We start from the raw sequence: 14523 nt of genomic DNA on the forward strand, positions 1-14523 counted from the left end.
CACTCCGGCAGGACGCAGGACGCATGGAGGACGCGCGTCAAAGCATCCGAGCCGCTTCACTCCTCCAGGGAACCCGGGCCAGGGCCGAGTGTCGGCATCCGCGGCGCTGCTGAGCGGGACGCTTCCTCCCTTCCTCCCAGTCCGAGCTCGGGACCGAGGTTCGAAGCAGCGACTTTTTTTTTTTTTTTTTTTTTTTTTTTTTTTTTTACAAGGATGGTCCTCCTTCCACCTTCTGGATACACTGCGAGAGGATATCTGCCGGCATGAGCGGGGACGGAAGCGTCATTTAAGCCTCATTCAAGCCCCTCGTCCTCCCAGTGGCACCAGTGGCACCGGTTCGGCTCCAGGATGGGATCCTCATCTGCCCTGCAGCTCGTCGCCCTGCAGCTCGTTGCCCTGCTGCTCGCCGCCCTGCAGGGTAAGAAGCGCCTTCAACAAGTGGTGCCTTCGGATTATTCGTCTAAGAAACAAAACAGCGTGTTTTTGCTTCAATGTGTGCGTGAAAGAAAAAATATTATTAGCACTATGTGAAAAAAGTAAGTTTATAAAGGGGGAAAAAAATCCTGTTGGCAATCTGTGTATGAAGCAGGTCTGTTTCAGTGTGTGTGTGTGTGTGTGTGTGTGTGTGTGTGTGTGTGTGTGTGTGTGGTGGGCTCCTGCTATTATTTTGTGGCTAACTCGTCCCTGGTGTCAGAATGATGGAGCATGTCGAAGGGCTAAAAGGCAATAAAAAAAAAAAAAATGGGGAGGGATGGTGGGGGTGAAGAAACCCTTCCCTGGGGCTGCAGGGAGGATGAAAGCGTCGGGCGGGTTAAGAGCCACTCAAACTATCCATCCCTGATGAAAACCCTGTCTGAGCAGCGCAGGATTATAGGATGTTAACCGCTGAGCTGCTCCATCTGCCGCCGGTGACAGTGACACTTGGCCGCAAGTTCAAATGAGCAGGTTGAAGTGTGTGTGTGTGTGTGTGTGTGTGTGTGTGTGTGTGTGTGTGTGTGTGTGTGTGTGTGTGTGTGTGTGTGCAGGTGATCCAAACCCAGACGGACAGAACCAGGGGGGAAGGTTCCCCTCGTCCACTCGTCCACCTCGTCCAGCAGTGAAACTCTAATAAGATCTGCGCTAGTGATCTCAGTTTTACTGCTACTGTAAAAAAAAAAAAAATCCCTGTATGGAAGATGGCCACAGCGTCGACTCGGGAAGCAAACCCACCACTTTTCATGCTCACCGTGACGTTGAATTATTTCCCTTTTCCCCTGTTGTGACCGACAGAGAGCACAAGTGAAACATCACATTTTAATCTCGGTCATCTAAGTCAGAAGAAACACATTTTTCAATTACAATTCAAAAAAGAAAAGTTAAATCAGAAGCACGTGGAGGCTAAGAGCCATCTCACGCCTACTGCCGGTAAACATGACTCGCAACCAAAAAAAGGCAAAACCTAAAATGTATGGAGTTGAGGTAGAGAAGCTGCTTCAACAAGTTAGACAAGATGTATTTCATATAGATGCCTGTCAGAGCTAATGATGCTCCCTGGTGGTATCCTACATAGATAATACACATATGCTTTTTGTAAGGCTAGTCTGTCTTAATCAATGTTCATTGGGACTTGTTTCAAAATCTCTTTATTACAAATAAAACGTATTGTCACTACGCTAATTATTATTATTACTTTCTGTGAGACCAAAAAAAAAATACAATCATAAATGCTTGTTTAATATTTACAAAACAGCAAGAAGCGGGCGGGTATGGAAAGTGGATGGATGGATGACAATTGGTCATGTCAATGGGTCAAATGCGCTCGGAGCTGCTGGAACTGAAAAAGCCCTGAGTCGCTTTGTGGCCGTGGTCCCTGTTGTGCAGGCAGAACGCAGAGGTTCTTTTTCGGTCTGGTTTCGCGACTCTTGTCTCCGTTCTGCCACTCTGCTCCCTGGATTTCCTCTTCATGATGTGGAGTCACGGTGCTGGTTTAGGTTCCCACTGCTGTGACCTCACCAACGCGACCGGGCCAACTTGGAAATGTTCTATGCGGTTTCAGGGTTCTGGGAGTGAAGTGGGGCAGCTTTGATTCCAGCATAGTGAAGCAGTTTGGGAAGGAACCCCAGGAGCGGGGGGGAGGGGGAGGGGGGGGGGGGGTTGGGGTCCAGCCGCACTGATGGCTGCCCTAATGAGCGGTCACCTCGCTTCACTCCCAACAATCACACAACAAAACACTCATTTGATGTGTGTGTGTGTGTACTTGGAGTCACATAGCGAATCGTCTTCAGAAGGGACTTTGTGGAAACTGGGCTCACTTCTGTTTTTAATCATTTCCTTGTCTTCCTTCCATTTTGATTTTCTTTTTTTTTTTTTTGGAGCTAAAAAAAAAAATATAATAAAAACTCATTGTGAAAACAAACCTGAGCTTTATTTGGTAAAAAAAAAAAAAAAAAAAAAAAAAACAGTTTGATTTTTCCTCAGATCAACAATTATTTTACTTTTTTTTTGAATCTGTAATGGTGCTGCGGGGTCCTGTTAAAATGGGATGAATACTTTGTTGATGAATACATTGCTTGCATTTCACGTGTAATTATTAAATTCTCATGCTGAGATACTCTACTCAGGCCGATTTGCAGCCAATTGCAGTCTTCCAAAAAAGGAATCGCACACACACACACACACACACACACACACACACACACATCAACACAGCCACACAAAGTGCAGTAAACTGTGAAGTCTTGTCTTTGACTTTTAACACAAGCACTGCCAGCAGAAAGCGCCGTTACTAATGCCGGCAGCTGAATTTGGCAGATCAAGTCACACCACTGTCCAGCGTTTCCACCACCCAGCAGACTCTGTGATGTGGTCATGCAGACATGCACACACACACACACACACACACACACACATACAGTTGCCGCCCAGCTCTGAAACAACTGCACGTTTGGGCCTTTGTTCAGTGTTTGTCCTTTCTTTCTCTCTTTTAATCCGACATGTTCTTTCCCGTCACTGTTTTTAGTTTCAAATTAAAAGCACAGAGGTGACCGCCGAGACCGAGACATTCCTCAGTGTCATATGATCTTTTTTTTTCCACACATGCCACATCCAAATCTGGAATTTATGGCGAAATCCTTCAAAGTTAAAAAAAACAAAAATTACTAACTTTGGAATCCCAAAAAAATCCCCCCAACTCCACCGATCCCCCACCGGCCCCGCTGTTGACGGTTTCGAGTTTCACCAACAGGTTGAAAACAAAGGCTTTCACCTCCTGAACTTGAACTCGAGCTTTTTACCTTTTAAGCAGCGTTTCCACGGCGCTCGGCAGACATGACAGATACAAGGTGCTGCAGGTCGCTCGCCAAAGCTCAGTGATCTGGAGGTGATGACAGCAGTTAAAGTGGCTGAATAAAAGCCCAGGAGCACATGAAAGAGGTCTGACTGACTGATCAGGCGGAGGGAAAGAGCACGGGCAGACACATCAAACCAGCAGCTAGGGTTTTGTGTGTGTGTGTGTGTGTGTGTGTGTGTGTGTGTGTGTGTGTGTATTTGATCCAGGGGTCTTTATGAGTTACTGTGAAAGAGCTTGTGTGTTTTTTATGCATCAGGATGTGAAGGATCTGAGTTCTGCCAAGTTAAACTCCTTATTAATTCCTTTTTGCATCACCTCATGTCATGTAACACCAGTCTGAATCTACTGAAACAGCATAAACGATAAAAAGATTTGAATCATAAAATACCCTTTTCAAAGGTACAATAGAGTATTTTTTTTTTGGAGGAAAATTTTTAAATCAACTTTAAATCAAAAAGCACTAAATCACATCTAGTGGTGTCTGAAAGCGCTTTGCACAATCAAAAAAAAGAAAACCAACATAGTGGAAAGAAACCTTAAGCAGACTCATACGTTTGTGAGCTAAATGTACGACACTACTGACTTACTACTTTTCTCTTTCTGTTCTCCTCACAGGCTGGGCTGAAGCTTCCTCTCTTCACTACTCTGACAGCCGCTCCAGCACGCTCTCCATGGAGAAAACCTTCGGCCGCCTGGTCAAAGACTCCCAGTGCCACCACATGTTGAAGCACCTCCACCACAGAGCCCGCATCACAGTGCAGATGCCTCCAAACGTAGAGGGTCACTGGGTGTCCACCAGGTGAACAAGACTGCATTGATACGTATCACCTGAATAGTTGTGTAACTGTTTCCATTTACTTTTCTTAGTCAAGTAAGTAATGTAACTAATTACATTTGATTACTTTTCTAAATTTTGGGCATGACAGTGTTGAGCTTTCAGCACGACTCAAGACAGCGAGAGACAAGTGAACTGACAGCCGAGTGGTAGGGGGCGCTGCAATTCCCAACTTGACAGGAGAACCAGTCAGAAGCTTCAGAACAGGATCAACCTGTGCAGGGAAACAGATGCTCGTGTTTGTGCCAAGCCAGTACAAGAAAAAAACAGCCGCAGCAACAGAACAAAAAATGAAATGATTAAACATAAAGCCCAGCCTTTATATAAAAGTGGTCAGATATAATTAGAATTGTAATTATGAATCATTCCAGAAGTAGACATTTTATCGATTAATGGAAATGGTAAGCTTTATTTTGTCAATAAATGACATTCAATCAATCAATCAATCAATCAATCAATCAATCAATCAATCAATCAATCGAAAGTTATTTGTATAGCACCTTACAACAGCCAAATGGTTCCCGGAGTAAAACATAAAAATAAAATAAAAGCAATACTAGTAAAACATAGTTAAACACACACAATTAACGCAAATGCACACTTACAAAACAAGAATAAAATGAAAAAAATAGTGAAACATAATTTAAACACTAATGTAAAACCAATAAGCAGCAGTCCGGTCAGTGGCTATGTATAACATGCCAGCCTGAATAAATGAGTTTTAACTGAGCCTGAATAACAGTGATTACAGTGACAGCTTGTAACTGAGCTGGAAGAGAGTTACACAGCTAAGGCCCCAGAAGAGCAAATATCTGGTCTCCAAACTTTTACTTGGACCTGGGGATGACCAAGGAGGTGTGATCAGAGGAGCGCAGAGTCGTGACTGGACGGCGAACAGTGATCAGTTCGCTGAGGCAGGCCGGGGCCAAGCCATGAACGGCCTTAAAGACAAACTGGAGGCTTTTGAACTCCACTCTGAACTGCACAAGAAGCCAGTGGGGGGAGCGGAGGACAGGTGTGCTGTGGGAGCGTTTGGAAGTGCCTGAGAGAAGGCATGCTGCTGCATTCTGGAGCTTTTGGAGGATAGAATGGTGAAGTCCAGCATAAAGGGTGTTGCAGAAGCCAATCCTCGAGCTGATGAAGGCATGGATGGCCTTTTCGAGGTCAGCTCGGGACAAGAATGGCTTGACTTTAGTCAGGAGCCTTAGCTGGAAAAAGCTCTAAAAACATTAAAAACACTTGTTCCCCAACACTGATTATAACAAGACGTTTGTTTGAATGTTTAAATGTCAATATATATATATATATATATAATACAGCTCGTAGAACCATGTTCTCCATGAAGACATGAATCTAGGCTCCATGATTCAGGAAGTCGACAAGTCAATCTCAAAAACAAAACTCACTAACCAGAATTCTTCTTTTTTTGTCTCCTAAAGCTGTGAGGTGAGACCGGGACCAGAGTTCCTGACACGTTCCTACCGGTTCTTCTCCAACAACACCTTCCAGGCTCACCAGTTCTACTACGAGGACAACCACTGCACCAAACCCAGCTACACTCTGGTGATCCGCGGCCGCCTGCGCCTCCGCCAGGCGTCCTGGATCATCCGCGGCGGCACAGAGGCCGAGTACAACCTCCACCACGTCCAGATGGTGTGCCACACGGCCGCCGTGGCCAAGCAGCTCAGCCTGCGCTTCAACCAGAGCTGCAGGGGGGCCGTGAGGGGCCCCTGGGAGCCCAACCTGGTCTACGAGCTGTGGAAGGAGGGCGGCGGCTTCGACTGCTCCAAGGAGCTCAACTTTGCGATGCACGAGCTGCAGCTGCTCAGGGTGGAGAAGCAGTACCTGCATCACAACCTGGACCACCTGGTGGAGGAGCTATTCCTGGGAGACATCCACACCGAGCCGTCCCAGAGGCTCTACTACAAGCCCTCCAGCTACCAGATCGCCCTGCAGAATGCCAAGGTAGGACTGCAGCCAACTGCAGGGGATGTGAATCCTTCACCTTTGCTGAGCCACATCGTCTGATGAGTGCGACCTGGCTAATCAAGCGAGAAAGAGATGTTGGTGAAGGGGCGGAGATTACGATAGCAAGAGCAAAAAGCCACTGCAAGCTTTAAGACAGATGCCCCTGCTGAAGAGATGTGCGAGGATGCCGCAGTGAAGAGCTGACACACTAAGATACACATAAACATTAAAAACATCATAAACTGTTAGATTAGATTAGATTAGATTAGATTAGATTAGATTAGATTAGATTAGATCTTCTCAGAAATACACACAAACAGGGAACTCAAAATGCAAACTGCATCTAAAAACTGTATTGAAATGAAGTCTATTACAAGCAGATGTGTTTCTCTGCTGCCTTCAGCTGTCAGAAGTTTGATTTACCGGTTGGATCTTCTGGCTGTGAATAAATCTGATTTGCCTGCTTTTATTGCGGCAGAACAGAAGGTCCATCCTGCCACTCTCCCAGTTCTTTTGAGGGGATCTGTTCCCTGCAAAATCCAGTTGTGGTTCTAGTGTTGATGCGGCTCTTGGTAAAGTTAGGAGACGTGTGGGACCGTTGCACCTGCTGAGTGTCGGCATGTTTGCATTGTGACTGAAAACGCATTGCACCTCACTAGATTTATATCATTCATTATTCCAAAATTAAAAGCCCATCCTGAGCCATCAGTATCAGTTTAATGTTGAGGATGAACGAGGCTCCCATCCTTGAGACGCGGCACTCTGTGTTCTTTGGCGTGCATCGCGAGGCCAGAGGCTGAGATTTATTTTCTGTCCTGAGCCTGCTGTTCGGATCACAGCCTCGGCCGAATTCGACCCCCCCCGCTGCGTTGACCCGCCACCACTCCTCTGATTCCGAGGCCTGTGTCTGTGCATGTGGTAAAGCAATGCTGTGACCAAGCGAGAGATGAAACTTAACACCTTTGTTCACGATCTGCACACCAGATGGAATGTTTCTGATACAAAATCAAATAAGTTGCAGTTATTATTTCACATATCCATTTACTGAAAGAAAATGTTTGAAAAGGGGATGGGATTTTTTTTTTTCACAAAAAAATTAAACCTTCAAAGATTGTAAAAAGCTAAATAAAAAAAAAGCCCTCAGTCCCGTCCATGGTTTTTTAAATGTAAATTTGTCATCAAGCAGCCACTGGAACAGCATCCATATCAATTTCTGTACAGTAGCACTTTTGCTCCGTCTTGCAGCAGCTTCCTGCTTTTTGTACCACTAAATGGTTGCTGATTCTTTTTCTCTTTTTTTTTTGGCAGTGCTTTGCGACCAACTTGAAAGACCTTAGAGCTTTGCAAGGTAGACGAGCAAGCCTGAAGACTTGAGACTTGCTTTAAAATATGTTTTACTCAGTGGTCAGGATTTTGACATTTTCACCCACCTGCCACTTGTTAGCATCAAAAACAGGCATCCAAATGTTGTGGTCTGGGATCAGTAAATTGCCTGTGTTTGCACTGCTGGAAACTATACACACGTGTTTATTTCATCTCTCAAACTTGGCTCGCAGCGACAGTCTTCTCTTCTTTGTTACTTGCGGGGTGTAATTTCTCTATTTACACTGACGAGCAGCAGTTTCCTCGCTGAGTGAAACCCAAGAGTGATGTTTTCACTGTCGCACTCTGCAGAGATTACAATGAAATCCTGTTCGGGTCTGCTCTCCAAATAAACATCCATTTGTACGCGGGATGACAGGGCCTCGGCGTCGCTGATCAAAATGTAAACACCGGGAGGGAGTGGGAAGCTGTGATCCCACGAGCTCCCTGCGGTGCCGTGAAGACCGGAGCTGCTCCCTGTCGAGCTGCCCGGCCCACAGAGAGCCGGAACATCTCCAGGAGAGCCGGAACGGCGTGCGGTATTCCTAGAATTCTCGGCTCACGCAGTTGTACGAATTATTCCTGCGAGCGCATTCCAGGTCTGATTTGGTGCATGCCCGAGGGTCAAAGTGTTGCACGTGCTCTCTTCCTCCCACCTGCAATATTTTCTGAAGAGCAGCGAGAGAGAAGGCAGGGTGATTTATGCCAAGGCTGTGTAGTCATCCCCTAAAAGTGCTGGTGGGAGTCAAATGCAGTAACAGCCTTTCTTCTTTGCTAACAGTGGAGGACGACATTTCTTCTGCTACTCCTCAGATAAATATACTTTTTTGGCTATTTTTGTGAGTACTGTATAGCTACTTCAGCTGTTGTAGCAATATGAGCAATTCGCCATCAGATTTTGATGAGTGGATCCGCTCTGATTTTAACCCTAATAAAAACATCCATTTTGCCAGCCTCTAAAATGAAACATTCTCAGTGGGTCTTGGGATTACAGAACCAATCAACCAGCTTTATTGCAAAACTAGACAGTGACAGCCACATAAGCAACTTACTAGCTTTAAGAAAAGGGAAACATAGGAAATAGAAGAAGCAGCTGCAAAGGGTACAGACAGGACACGCCCAAATGCAAGCCAGAACACGAGGACAGGTTCAGTAGCGGGTCGTCAGGAGCAGCAACAGGCCCGAAGGAAGAAATTTTAGTTACATATTTACAAAAAAATATATACTTTTCTGAGTTTCTCTAGGCCAGCAGAGAAGGACTTGCTGGCACTGACAACCCAACCCTGGATTTCTGGATTAACTCTCAATATTTATTGATGGTGTCAATTTGTGAAGGGTAAAACTGAGTCAAATGATATTGTTGTACAATCCTATACTTGTACGTAATTAAAACTCGGGATCAGCCTGAGGAAGTTCGTTCACATTACTCTGAGTTCTCCACGCTTGAACCCTTCAGTACCGTTGTTCAAATCTCAAGGTCTCAGGCAACTCATAAAACAGATTTCTGTTCTTAAATTCCTTTCCAGCGACACCATTTTGCTCATGATACTTGAGCAGAGGACAACATTGTGTCCTCAAGTTACGTTTGATCGAACACTGAACTGGTGCCACTAACCTCGTCCACGCTAAAACTGGCTGATTAGGGTGTTGCTTACGGTTGACCTAAAAACGTGTCCTGTGGTTGAGAAAGCAGAGATACGTTCCTGATTAGCTTAGCTTGGCTTAGCTTTAGCTCATTGCTTCTGTAACATTCTGCAACGTTCAACTTTACTCTTTTGAACAGACTCTAAGTGTTAACTTCAGCTTCATCTCCAACTGTAGCACAGCGGTTGGCGCACACAGTGAAAAAATGAAAAGAGTTGAGGCTTTAGAAGCCTGGAAGAAAGAAGTGAATGGTTGAACACTAGTCCCACAGATTCTGAATTTGACTTTCAGAGCTTGTTAGTGTGTGTCTGAAAGGCTGAATATAGACACAGTTGAAGTCTAAGAGTAATTTTACAGCTTTGGTCAACTTTAGGTCCTCAAAAATGCACACGCAGAAAATGGATTTTGGTGAAATAGCGGCAGAAAATACCTCACTGCTTCCTAGACCTAAGTGCTAAATGCACCTCTCTTGAGGTCGCGATGGTTTCTTTTTATGGATTTTTACTGCCATGGTGACTATCCAATCCATTAATCTTAGAGCACAGAGCTGGTTCAGGGCTCGGAACACTGGCTGGTGCCAGCATGCTAATTTGTGGTCGCTGGGTGGATCTCAAGAGTGATGCAAGAGTCAAGCAGCAGACTCTGTTTGAAAGTTCTTCTTTCTCATTGCGCCGCCTGGTTCACTGAGGCAGACGGCCGCTTGATTAGAATCCCCGTCAGGGACACATCCGTCTCTTCCTTTATGGCACTCAGCATTTTTTCGTGGCTTCTCAAGACTCTTTTATGTCCATGTAAAAGAAGCCTTTTATTGTGAAGTTGTTGCCAGCCATAAAACCGCTCTCTGAGAGCACACTGCTCACAAAAAAAAAATGCAGTATTTGTTTGGATGAATGTGGATATAAACTGTGTCTGTCTGTGTGCATTGTTTATTTATGGAATAGGATAAAACTTTCTCTACTGCCCCCTGTTGGCTGCCTTCCTGCAGTACATGTTTTAAGTCCCACCCCTGGATGATTTAAAAAAAACAAAAAACAAACACTCAATCAGAAAATTCTAAAAAAAAAAAAATTATGTTAATGTTTTTCTCAATGTAATGGTTTAACTGGTTGGATAGAAATGGAGGGCAAATGTGATTACAAATAGTGGACAATTAAGGATATGAATAAGCGTTCTTGATATTGAAAGCTCTGTGCCATTAAAAGGGGGCTGAAATGTCTGGAGGGACCATTTAATCCTGCTGCATATCATAGTTGGGCTCCATTTGTTTTCAGTGGTTGGGGGCACGTCATCCTTTTTCATGGAAGTGGTTGGGTCAGACCAAAGTTCCTGCCAAACGGTCACGGCAAAAGATGTAATGAAGGCCAAAGTTGGACATCTTGTTCTCCTCCCAACTTTTATGAAGTTAAACCCTAACAAGGGGAATCTGGGGAGAAAATGGTGAACAGTTGTGGGTCCCAGAGTTTTGTCAGCCACTTTATTCAGGAAGGCAACAATGGATGATAATGCGCAATGTAAAGAAAGACAAGGTCATTGGGTCATTGGCGGGTTTTTTTTTCGTTGTTATTTGTCTCTATCGTGTCAATGAACTTCTATGAAAATGTCCCTCATTTACTTATTTTGCTTCCTCCACATCTCTGTCACATCATCTCAAACAGACTTCTGGAAATCAGTAAAAGCGTCACATCTACCCTGCGAGCCAGCGGCTTGCTTTCTGCTGTTGTTGTTGGTGTTGTATAGTGGTTCATTTGGTGGGAGAGTGAGTTGATGGCATTCAGCTCCTTTGGATCAATCAGTTGTTTATGATGATTTTTTTGTTTTTTATATATTTAATCGGGGGGTTATATTTAAGGGGTAGGACAGGGATAGGGAACCAGGGACAGCAAATGCTTACTATTATTTACTCTACGTATTGCTTTGTTTCTATGTATGTTTTATGTAAATGTAGGGCTTACAGCAGCACTAGGCCTGGTAGCCAATACTGGCTACGTGATAACAAGTTGTGTTTCTCAATAAGATCATCCGACCTATCAATGAAGAGATTTCCCAACATTGTCCAGGGCAGGTGTGAGCTCCAGACGATGTCTTTCAAACAGACAGACTCTCTTCAGTCCCTTCAATTAAGCAGTGAAGTATGAATATCGGTGCCTCGTTGCCATGAAGACTTCATGCCTGGACGTCACCTTCAACCATCAGCTAAAAAAATCTACCCTCAGACATGCTGCTTGGGTTTTATGGCTCTGCAGTTGTGGAACACGTTCTCCACACCTGCAGCATCGACGCTGCCACCTCGTCCTCCTCGTCCTCTCCCTCCTTCCCTCCTTGCTCGTCTTTTTCTCCTCTTTCCTTTTCCGATGTGCATTTCTCACCGTAACTCGCAGTTGGCCCTCCCTCCAGGCGGCGTCCCATTAACCTCCCGCTCCGAGGCCGGGATGAGCTCATCTCACATGGCTTCCTTTGACTCCTCACAATAAAAAGAACGGGCCTTGAGGTTGCGGCCACCCTGGAGTATCTCCAGCAGCTCCCTGGAGTTGTCCTCTGCTTGGAAGAGGTTCTGGGGAACAAAGTCAGGAAAAGCCCATCAGCTCGTTGATGCCGGGATCTCACGCTGCTTGGGGATGCCGTTCAAGCAGACGGCCTCACGACTTGAATGTGATTAATAGTCCTTTTATAGACTCTCAAAAGCCCTTTTCCCCTGTCAGAATGAGGGGTGGGAGAGAAGCCGTCCCGCTGCTGTTCACAGAGAGTTCACTTGTCCGGTCTCTGGGCGGCTCCTCGCAGCTTTGGTTCAACCAGACATCTGTGTTTTGCGCTGAAACGATTCCATCAGCCTGAGAGAACGGCAGAACCTTGTCTGATTGCTCCGGAGGGTTCTCACTGGAGGAATATAGCCCGTCCGCCTCCGCCTCCCACCCCTTCCCCTTTTGATCCCCTGAAGAGTTGCCAGGCGTCTCTTTATGTGCACCTCACGGTACAATATGCCGGTGATGGATTATAAAGCTTCTGACGCTGACGGATCTCACCAGAGAGTCCAGTCTCAGAGTGACGTGACGCTCGCTGGGATCATCAGCTGAGAGTTTAACAGCCTCAGCAGCTGATCTTCTCGCACACCAGGCTTCAAGTTGCTGAATCGCGTTTCTTTTTTCCTGTTTCGACGCCTGAGCAGCTGTGCGCGATGGGAAATGTGCAAGTTCAAGGGATAAGCTCGGCCTCTGTTAGACTGCCATAGGTCTGTCCATCAAGACTTTGTATTATCTGACTTGTGATATCTGAATTTGAAAGATTCTAATCACACTGAAAAGAAGAGTAAGGCATTTGAGATGAGGGAACAGTGCTTCCTGGCTCCCAGGAAATACAAAATATGAAGGTGCAATAATAAACATCCATGTCTATTAATTTCCATTCCTCACAGTATGTATTTAAAAATGTCAAACACTGGACATTGGATGGTCCTGTGTTTCATTTGAAATACACGAGTAGCAGTGGAAGTAGAGGTAGGAAATGTAGTGAGACTGATATATACACATAACATGTTCATTTTTTTTTGTCATGATTTCAAATGTTACTTAATCAAATATCACAGTTTACCACCGTTGCAAAGAATGCTGCGGTTGTGCGATTCTGGGCATCTCACAACTAACCCAGCCTCATCTGCCATCCAAATCTCACATTAATATGTGTCCACCGAACAAACAGAAGATTTCCACGTAGCGTAGTCACCGTCCAAAGGCCCTCCTCTGACGCCCCACTGCCTCTCCTGCAGAATCACGACCACGGCTGCATCGCCTGTCGCATCATCTACCGCTCGGACGAGTTCCACCCGCCCATCCTGCCGCCGCGGGCCGACCTGACGGTGGGCCTGTACGGCCAGTGGGTGAGCCAGCGCTGCGAGGTCCGCCCCGAGGTGCTCTTCCTCACCCGACACTTTGTCTTCCACGACAACAACCACACCTGGGAGGGCCACTACTACCACTACTCTGACCCCGTCTGCAAGCACCCCACCTTCACCATCTACGCCCGCGGACGCTACAGCCGAGGCCTCCACTCCGACCTCGTGATAGGCGGGACCGACTTTGTCTTCAAAGGTGACTCACTCACTCTCTTTCTTTTATCTTTTCTTTTTTTGCATTAAAGACCAACAAGAGGAAACCTTTTGCCCTGTACTTACTTACATTTACTTGAGTAAAGGAGCCGGATGAATACTTTTACTTAAGTACGGGACATAAATAATGATGCCACCATACTGATGGCTTGCGTCTCTCCTCATCATCATCCTCCTCCACCTCCTTCTCATCCCCTTCCTCCTCCTCCCTCTCCCCATTCTTCTCCTCCTCTTCTCTCCCCCCAGTCAACCACATGAGGGTGACCCCCATGGACGGGGCCACCACCTCCCTGCTCAACGTCTTCAACGGGAACGGCTGCGGGGTGCAGGGCTCGTGGCAGGCGGGCGTGGAGCAGGACGTGACGGCCACCAACGGCTGCGTGGCTCTGGGCATCCGGCTGCCTCACACCGAGTACGAGCTCTTCCGCATGGAGCAGGACGCCCGCGGCCGCTACCTGCTCTACAACGGCCAGCGGCCCAGCGACGGCTCCAGCCCCGACCGGCCCGAGAAGCGGGCCACGTCCTACCAGCTGCCGCTGGTGCAGTGCTCGGCCAGCAGCCAGTCGGCCGAACGCGGCCAGGCGGACGGCGGCAGCGACGGGGACTGGCAGCTTCACCGCCACAACGGCTGCGCGGGTCTGAACCGGCAGGGCGGCCTGCAGCTCGCCACGCTGCCGCTGGCGGCGCTGGTCACGCACGCGCTTCTCTGCTGGCAAAGATAGAGACCGGCAGCTCGGGGATTTGCTGCTCTTGCTGTTTTCAGTTCAACTTAAAAACAAAAGAAAGAGATGACGGCTTTGTCTGTGAAAGGAGCAGAATGAAAGGTTTTGACTTTTTGACTTGACTCTGCTCTGCTCCGGTGTGGAGGATGTGAGGAAGCCAAAGACTGGACACTGCGGCACCGCAGAAACTGCACTTTAGAGTGGAACCAAAGACCAGCCTGACAGTCCGTGTTTCCACATATATACAAAGATATCTATTCACACACACACACACACACACACTGACACACCTGAACATATGTGTTACACTGCATTTATTTCAGACTTTAATTGCAATAAGACACAGTTTCAGGTGTACAAGCTCTTTCCTCTGACATGGACCTTTCTAAAGCTAAAAGTCTGGAGGAGGTTGGGGGGGGGGGGGGGGGGGGGTTAGAGGGAGGTTCACTGTTTACAATAAAAAGGGAGGCACCCAGCTCAGCGAGTACCACCAACGGTTGCTCTTTCTTCCACCTCGTCTCAACATCCCAACATGTATCAGTGAAACGGATGATGATCGATCCTG

The 14523-nt window shown here is 46.6% G+C and overlaps 1 protein-coding gene across 1 annotated transcript; it reads left to right on the forward strand.

Annotated features, from left to right (window-relative positions):
- The first annotated feature begins 207 nt into the window (after positions 1-207).
- On the forward strand, positions 208-14379 carry LOC142884149 (protein APCDD1). Its single transcript, XM_076019663.1, has 5 exons — positions 208-418; positions 3944-4127; positions 5603-6128; positions 12898-13219; positions 13483-14379. Exons 1-5 carry the CDS (start codon positions 349-351, stop codon positions 13956-13958), a joined length of 1578 nt encoding a protein of 525 aa, XP_075875778.1. The 5' UTR covers positions 208-348; the 3' UTR covers positions 13959-14379.
- Positions 14380-14523: the final 144 nt, after the last annotated feature.

Source organism: Nelusetta ayraudi, unplaced genomic scaffold, assembly GCF_046127955.1.
Source record: "Nelusetta ayraudi isolate G7.1 ecotype Tasmania unplaced genomic scaffold, CSIRO-AGI_Nayr_v1 ptg000011l, whole genome shotgun sequence".
NCBI lineage: Eukaryota > Metazoa > Chordata > Actinopteri > Tetraodontiformes > Monacanthidae > Nelusetta > Nelusetta ayraudi.